The 9,140-nt window shown below is 36.8% G+C and overlaps 1 protein-coding gene across 1 annotated transcript; it reads right to left on the bottom strand.

Annotated features, from left to right (window-relative positions):
• Positions 1 to 23: 23 nt before the first annotated feature.
• LOC118754781 (peritrophin-48-like) lies at positions 24 to 1,125 on the bottom strand (the record flags this gene model as incomplete). Its single annotated transcript, XM_036489660.1, has 3 exons — positions 1,119 to 1,125; positions 777 to 1,039; positions 24 to 695 (listed from the first exon to the last, which is right to left on the bottom strand). Coding segments are annotated over exons 1-3 (942 nt in total), but the record flags the coding sequence as incomplete, so codon positions are not given.
• Positions 1,126 to 9,140: the final 8,015 nt, after the last annotated feature.

Below are 9,140 nucleotides of genomic sequence, written 5' to 3'. Positions count from 1 at the left end.
CATACAGTGGTAGTTGTTGTAACTTCCGGACATGCAGTAGTAGTTGTGACTTGTGGACATTCAGTGGTAGTTGTTGTGGCTTCGGTGCATTCTGTTGATGAAGAAGATTCCGTGCTTTCTTCGGTACATTCAGTCGACGAGATTGTGGTTTCTGTGGTTGGGAACTCCGTTGTAGTTTCATCTGATGGACACTCTCCAGGTATACATGCATCCACAGACCAATCGAAATAGCTACCTTTCGGACAGTCCTGCTTAACAGGTTTATCGGCAGAGCACACATAATAACTGTGGCAATCATTTACGTCTTTGACAAATTCGCCATCCTTTTTTCCGACGCACAAATTCTCCCAACATTGCTCGCCAGTTGGATCTGGTTCGCATGCACTACTGGAACTATTGAAATAACTGCTGCTGCCACAATCTTGTACAGTCGCCTCTCCGCCAGAGCAAACATAGAAAGAAATGCATGAAGAAGCATCCGGCAAATAAGTACCATCGGTTTTATTAATGCACTTATTTTGCCAGCACTCGGACTCAGTGTCAGGTATGCAATTAGAAGTTGTAGCATTGAAGCGACTGCCGGCGTCGCAAACCTGAGGATATGCTTCGTTATTATTGCAAATGTAAAAGTTGCGACAATATCCTGATTGGGCAAGGTACACGCCAGAAACCTCATTAGCGCATGGATTTAAAACCTGGAAATAAATGAGAGGAGCCGCGTACAACCGTATTCATAACTTTTTTTCACATTATTTACGCATCATTTCAGAACTCACCCCGTCCAAAGGTGTTGCTAGCGTTAGTTTACATAAACCCTTCCTATTCGTTGAACACTTGCCGATCCTGGCATTGTAGACTTTGCCTTCGGCGCAAACTACTTCCCGCTTTACACTTTTATTTGTGCAACGGTAGTAGCGAGTACAATCAGTGGGATTGGCCCAGTGCAGTGCCAACTTTCTAATTTTACGGTACTTACACTCGGGATCTGCGGCACTGCAAATTGCGATAGTCACCAGCGCAACCACAGTGAGCAGCGTAACTACGAAATTTTCGAAAGGGAAATTTAAATTTAAATCTGCTCACAAATACGACAAGAGGTGTAAATGACTGGTAATTACCTTTCATTGCGGTAGCTGTGATTTTCAGTTGTCCTTACTTGGTGTAGTCCTTTATTTTTGCTTGGTCTGCTCTATTATTTGATCCACATCAAAGACTGAAGCAAGACTCCGCTTCATTTACCTCATTTTTAGACCATTTTATACTTAGTCTTTCTGACAAGACCCAAACATGACAGTACACATTTTTAAAGCTTGTTACTACAGTAATTTTACTTGTTTGGAATTTATCTAATTTTTGATCATGTCCGTACAAATGTTTCTTAATTGATTTTCACCTTTGCAGCATTTCTAAGAACGATATTTCTACATGTATCGTACATATATAGATATGTATGTAATGATGTGGAAAACCACACCTTAATGTGCACTTGACACTGATCTTTCACTCATTTGCTGTTGGCATTGATATACATAGATAAATATGCACACATATATATATGTACAAGCATACTTATGTACTTATGTATGTATGTACATTAGGACGGGTCAATTTGCATGGGAAATATTTTCGACTATGCGCGTATAGCACAGAAGGATTCTATGTGTAATTCTTAGAAAATTTGCCGAAGAAGCCATGGGTCTATAACAGGGTTGGGCAAATTTCACAAAATCGAACTTTTCACTACCACTAGGGCTTTAGTGGTGGTGCATTTCAAATTTCACTACCTCTACACGGAGAGTGGTAATGAAATACTCAGTGCATTATAAATTTAGTGCAGCGTGCCCAACCCTAGTCTAAAATTAATTGCAGTTTGCCAAAATGCGAAAATAGGTGTCCTAGCATTTTGTTGTCGCGTCGTAAAGAAGTACTTAAATTTTGTATAAAAACAAGGGTTTTTTTTTTGGTATGAGGAATCCTTTTCTGCACTTATCTTTTTCTTAAAACTTCCACCAAAGGACGCAACAGTAAACATTTTCACATTTTCTTCGAAACTTATTTTCGCATTTTGGCAAACTCCAAATTGATTTTAGACCCATAGTTTCTTCAGAAAATTTGCTTAGAATTACACGTAGAATCCTCCTATGCGATACGCGCATAATCACAAATAATTGACCCGCCCTAATGTACATTAAGAAAGTGTTTATGAATGAAGTATACCCAGGCGTTTTTTACATTGAACATAACTTTGTACTAGTGTCCCACCGAGTGTTCGGGTTCGGATTCGGTTACCGAACAATTCGTCCAAAACTGGCCTAGTATTTAAAAACGAACAGTTTTAAAAAAGTTACAAATTACAAAAATTTATTTTTTTTTATTTGATTGTGTCTGTTGCGTTTCTTTTAATTTTATTGCGTTGTTTTATTTGAATGGCAACTTTCTTTTTTCTTGTCGTGTTAGTTTTATTTCCTGCCATACATATAAATACAAACATATTTACAGTATTCCAAAATTAAATTTGGTATGTATTTGGCAAATCACGAATTGCAAAGGACTTAATTTAAAATTAACATGGCTCCGCTGTTTGTTCCAATTAGGTAGAATTTAAATCGGTCATAGGTCGGCGAACATTGCATCATAGTTCGCCGTTACGATATTACAAATGGGCGCGGGATACCGGGAGCAGAGGGACCCACAGTACTAGTTTCAACATGGCCAGGACGGGCAGTGTCGGGAAGGTCTTTAAAATTATGCGGGCGGGGTGAGACAAAAATCTTTTCCCGTCAATACCAGTAGCTCCAGATAATTTATGGTGATTTCGTTTCTTCAAAAAAAAAAAAGACGACTTTTAATTGCCTCTTTGTCTTTTCGTGTTCGATTCTAAAATAAATGCAAACGGTGACAAAATTATGTGTTCGTTTTGAAAATGTTTCACTCCAGCAAAACTTTTAATTTTTTGGGAAGGACTTCCCAAAGTGCTTCCCAAAAAATGAAAAGTTTTTGCTGGGATTCTTGTAAGGCAAACCAGGTACATTCTCTGCTCTTTGAAGCTTTGTCAGGGGTGATGGTTGCCCTGAAAATCAGATGGCTGTTAAAAACGACAATATAATGAAATGTGTCAGCTAGACCAGAGGTTTCCAAAATTATCTTTCTCGTAGACCCCTTTCACAACTCCAATGTTTTCGGAGGACCCCCGCTGCTAAATTTCTAACATATTCGCAAAGCTCATTAACAAATTTGAAGATTAGATCTAACGATGTAAATCTGCATCGCGGGTGAGTTCCAAGCTAAATTCGGAGAGGCAAAAATAAATATGAAATATTTTCCTGTATTTATTAAAATAATATGATTACACACTTGCAAGTTTAAAAAAACAGAGCTCGTAAAGCCATCAAAGTACTGTCTCGCTCTGAGGAGTTATAATTTTTAAGGGCACTCCGAGCGATAGCGTTATTTACACTCTCTTCACCATAAACTCCTCACATGTTCGGCTAACTCACTCATTTGCATTCGGCGTATTTGTAAAATAGTTTTTTTTTTTATGCTGATGGCATCATTTTTATTATCGCTCCGAGTTTTAAAGTGATGCGAAAAATATTTATCACTCACATTTTTAAAACACAAAACTTGAAACAACAAACCCGATAAGCTTTTTTCGCCAAACTTTAAATTCAGAAACTGACAATAGAGAAAAGACCGAATCTAGAAAAATCAAGTTGTATGTGGTCCCGTCTATCAATGACAGCAAAAAACTAAATATACCTTCTGAGATTAAAGACAACATGAGTTTTGCCCACCTGCATCCCTTCGATGCCTCCCCGTCATTGCTGAGCGAAGTATTTACCCCGTTTCTGATGGCGACTTCGATGGCCGAGGTGGGGAGTGCTATAGCTGTTTGCAGGTTTGCAGGTAGCAGGTGCTCCCGAGTGACATGGTGCCCAGAGTAAAGTACGCTCCTTATTGTTACCAATATAATTTAATAGAGACCGAACCAGTCTGAAAGTACTTAGAGGGCTGACCAATGCCTTAAGTGCAGCTTGGTGCAGACACGTAAACTCTTTGCCCTCCTACACCTATTTTCCATCACCTAGTCCATGGCTCTGAGGATTGCAAATACCTCAGCCTGGAAGACCGAAGCATATGCGCCAAGAGAAAAGTGAAGCTTATTACCATTAACTTCGAAAAAGACCCCACATCCTGACGCAGAGTCAGTTTTGTAGCCATCAGTGAAGATTCGCCGATGTGTTAGTCCTGGCTCAGTGCTGGAATTAAACCAGCATTCATCCTCAGGGAACTCAACATTATACAATCTCTTCAATAAAGGTAATGGTGGCGTAATATCCTGTGGTATTGAATTGACACAAATGCTCAAATCTCTTTTTAGTCTGCAGGTGGCTTTTAAAGCGTCCACACGTATGAAGACACAAAATGACGGTAAGTGCAGAAGTGCGTCAAGAGCACTATACAACACTCAAAACACTTTAAGTTAAATATAGAGGCTACCCAGAAACCATAAGATTAATTTTCGTGGACCCTCACTTACAACTCGTGCTTCCCCATATTTTTTTCACGCCAACGTAGACCCCTGGGGGTCCACCTGGGCCACTTTGGGAATCACTGAGCTAGACAGAGACACGAAGGCAAAAACATGCTCTTTTAGAGGGTTAAGTCAAAAACATTTTGCACCGGGAAAGGGCAACATGTTTTGAAAGAAACGAAATCACCATTAGAAATTCTTTTTTGAAAATATTGCATATATGAGGCATTCTTTTTCATATCGAACGCCAAATTTGGTGTCCCACTTTCGATTCCCTTAAAATTTTTGTTTGTGTTTTATACATGAAATAATCTAACACGTATTCGAGGAAATTTTTTTTTTTATTTTATTCTTCGGAGATATGATCTGTCCAAGTTTGGATTTTTTCGTGATTCTCATCGTGATGCTCATCGTAGAGAAGCTAGAAACGGGCGTGGCAATTGTAGGACTAAAGTTAGTTTATGCCAACGTCCTGAAATTTGACACGGCAACATATGTTATCAATACCGTACCTACGGCGAAAAGTGATAGATTTTGGAAAAGGGGGCGTGGCACCTTCTATACAAAGTGAAATTCTCACATCCCTTATATCTGGAACCGCTTATGCTAACCCCCCCGAAATTTTACACGGCTACATATGTTATCAATGTCCTACTTATGCTGAAAATTTACAGTTATTGGAAAAGATGGAACAGTTTGTCTTACGATAGGTGGCGCAGGGGAGCTATCCTAAAAAATCTTACTTATGGTGAGGTTTGCTTCATATTTAGAACACATATTAGTATCATAAAATTTGGTGTAACCTGGTAGCCCAATCGTGTGATGGTGGTAAAATATTGGGGTTTGTCCCATTCTTGACAAAAAATTTTGTGAAGTGGCCTTCAGGGAAGGATATATGTATGTATGTATGTATGTATATAATATCGTTTTAAACTTTCGAGGTACTTACTTAACCTGTACCACAAAATCGTGCGTGGAATGCTGGAAGTGTCCAATTAGAACGCGATTATGCGTTAATGCGGGTGGCTACAATAAACTTATTATTCGGTATGAAATGACAGGTAAGATCTTTTTATTAGGAAACAGTTTGTTGAAGGGACGGTAATCATTATGAGTGAAATAATTTAAATCAGCATTTAATCATTATGATATGATTTTTGTATTTTTCGCTTAAAAATGATAATTAGTATCGAGTTTTATTTTTTTACTTAACAGAAACAATTATTATTTGAATCTTATTTTTTCGATCACAAATAATGATTGCTTTTACAACGCTTTTATCAACTTGCAATGTTGTGTGGTATAATTATAATTTTTAGGTATAATTATAGATTATAATCAAAGCTCCTATACAAAAGTCTAGACATCAACCTCGACGGTAGGCCTTGCCGGAAGTAGTTAAATATTCCGCCTAAAAATCTGCACTACATACGCTACAGAGCAAATGGACGACAGGCCATTTCTTTAAATGAAATTAATTGCATATGCACAAAATAAACCACACAAAAATTTGCGCAAATACGCAAGTTAAATCATTTTAATGTCTGTGGCAAAAATTTATACAGACAAGACTAAAATGCAGAAACTAAATGAAATAAAAAACTTTTTAATATACCACGCTTTTATAAATGGACTGAAAAGTAGAAAATAATTTTTCTCAGTCCCATAGAATTTGTTTTGATAACTTTTGATTTTGAAATTTTAGCAAAAGTCATTATAAACAATTTATGAGATTGAAAACGAAAAGCGTGGGGCGCATGTAATAGACCTGAATTGATATGAAGAGTAATATATGTATGTATGTGGGTATATGAATAACGACCGCTTAAAATCGATCTCAAATTTGTACTTTATCTGTAGAAATTTTAGGTCTATGTTATGTAGTTTGACTATTGTCAATTAAATCTAATGCTTTGTATGGCATGCGCTCCACGTTTTTCGTTTTCAATCTCATAAATTGTTTATAATGACCAGAGCTCGGATTTTTAATGCAAATTGAATATGCAAAATATATGCAAAATGTATGCAAAATATATGCAAAATGTATGCAAAATATATGCAAAAAATATGTAAGAACTATGCAAAATATATTAAAAAATTTTAAAACAATACATAGTTAGATATGCTAAAAAAAGTTTTCTATGCAACAATTTAAATAACACCTAAGAAGAAAGACCGAAGACGTTTGCACTAGTGTCCATGTTATTAAGATTTCAGAGAAAATTAAACAAGTTTTGTTAAAAGCATATCTTCAAATTTATTAACAACTTGTATTTAGGTTAACTCTTTAAACTACTTTAGTAGTATCTGTGGGAAATCATCCGCATTTGTGGCCCCAACCGTTGCCGAAGTCACCAACGTCATAGACCAGGAGCGCTTCCTGGAGGAGAGTAGGGAGAAAAAGCCAATCCTCTCTTCTTCAGAGTCGGAGTCGGAAGAGGACCAATCTCTTGCAGGGGATGTAGGTGGAAAAGCAGTTCTCTGTTAAACTTAAAAAAAAAAATTATTGGATTTCAATGAAACTCTTAACCGCCAATTTGAATTTTGAAAATCTCACTTCAGATTCGTAATCAACAACCCCAGGGACCCACTGGAAACGAGTTTCAACCCTTGACAGTGCTTAAAACGAAACGTTCAGTACAGTGTTTTAATTTTAGTAATTGTTTTTTTTTTTTAATTTGATCGCCTTATTGGATCCGCCAGTTTTGAATTTAAAATAAATAAAATAAAATAAACTTTTTTATTGTACCACGCTTTTATAAATGAACTAAAAATTAGAAAATAATATAAATATCTCAGTCCCATAGAATTTGTTTTGATAACTTTTGATTTTGAAATTTTAGCAAAAGCTATTATTAGAGCTCAGACATTTATGCAAGTGATTATTTTTGTTTAACATCACAGAAAGTCCGGACCTGGGTAGAAACTCATTATAGGAGGAAGTGAGTTAATTAGGACCTATTATGTTTTGCATATTTTCACATATTTTGCATGTTTGCATATTTGCATATTTTTGTATATATTTTGCATATTTTTGTATATATTTTGCATATTTTCTATAAATAAATTATTATAAGCATGTCACTTTGATGGCAGCTCTTGCTAACTCCGCACGCGACATACTGACCTCCTTCTGCCTGAATAGTGATGCCCAGCTACGCCAGCATAGAACAAATCTAATTTATTTGTGGTATGTAGGCAAGTGCAAGGATGCTGTGAAAATCTTTTGCAAGTTCGCAAACTAAAGCTCAACACCATTTTTAAGTACAATAGGTTGGATGCCATCCGGACCGGGCGATTTGAGACTGTCAAAAGACAATGGCATATATTAGGGCATCTTCATTAGCCACATTTTTGGCAACAAACCAGTTGTATCCAGTGATCGGACTTCAAAAAAAATTTGTGTGGCAGAATGTGGAAAAAAATGTGGTAGATTTTAAAAAAATGTGGTAGATCTCAGATTTTGGATCAAACTTTGTACAAAAATTAAAAATATTCTGCAAGGTTTCAGATAAATTGCAAACATTTTAATTAGAATTTAAAAAAAAATAATAATTTTAGTATAATAAAGTGCAAGATTGAAGTTGCTAAAAATTGCGTTGAGTTTTGGCAATTTTTTTTTTCTTGAACGTGTAAAGCAGTTCCTTCCATATCAAGATATTTTTCCAACATATTATGAAAGATTTCTGCAACATTGCGGAGTGCTGCCAGTTTTTCTTTTTATCACATCACGATGCAGCGAAAAAATGTGGCACGTTCCAGAAACCGCTACTTGGGATCTGCCGATTTTTACAATTCTCAAGTAAAGGTAAACAACGCTTTAGAAGTTTTTGATGCACTGAAACTTGCTAACACTTTCACAAAAATCGCTATTAGTTATTTTTATAAATCATATATTTTGCAATTTAACACAACAAAACCACGTTTCCTGTCTAAATAAAAATTGAATATTGAGAAAATTTAATATCTTACAGTTTATTTTATAATCCCATTCTGCCTGTTGTTAGTGTTTAGTATTGGACAATTTTTGCTCTTAAAATTAAGAAAATTATGTCGAGCAAAAATAAAACTACTTAAAAATGCGAATATGTGGTAGATTTCAGACCTTGTGTGGTAGATGTGGTAGATGCTCAAAAAGTGGCAGATCTACCACAATGTGGTAGAAGTCCGATCACTGGTTGTACCTAGACACTGTGGTTCTCGCATACCCTCCCTCACCAGTCGAGGGAGAGGAAGGCGAAACCATCACCTGATTTCCACGAAAGCCTCTAGAAGAACAGACAGGTCTCCGTTAAAAGGCCATCGGGAGTCTTGAGTGAACGCAGCTTTGTGGTTTGGTCCTTTTTCAGGATTTTTACCAGCCTAGCCGTTTGACTCAAGGTTTCAATCCCGCTGCAGCCCTCTTCGCAGAGCGAATTATACTACGTTCCCACGGCACGTAATCCGCTCTCCCATTCATAGATTTATCTCTCATTCGTAATTGGCACTGTAAACAGTGAAGTCGGTTCCCCTTGTGACCGGTAGTCTTTATTCCACATCTTTGGGCCAATCCCAGTTAGCTTGGGAGAGGCATTTCACCACAATGGTCCCATCCCTCTCTTATGAA

The sequence above is a fragment of the Rhagoletis pomonella genome, unplaced genomic scaffold (genome assembly GCF_013731165.1).
Source record: "Rhagoletis pomonella isolate Grant_MI unplaced genomic scaffold, Rhpom_1.0 Rhpom_scaffold_04620, whole genome shotgun sequence".
Classification (NCBI taxonomy): domain Eukaryota; kingdom Metazoa; phylum Arthropoda; class Insecta; order Diptera; family Tephritidae; genus Rhagoletis; species Rhagoletis pomonella.
This window is presented reverse-complemented; position numbering and strand designations above follow the sequence as displayed.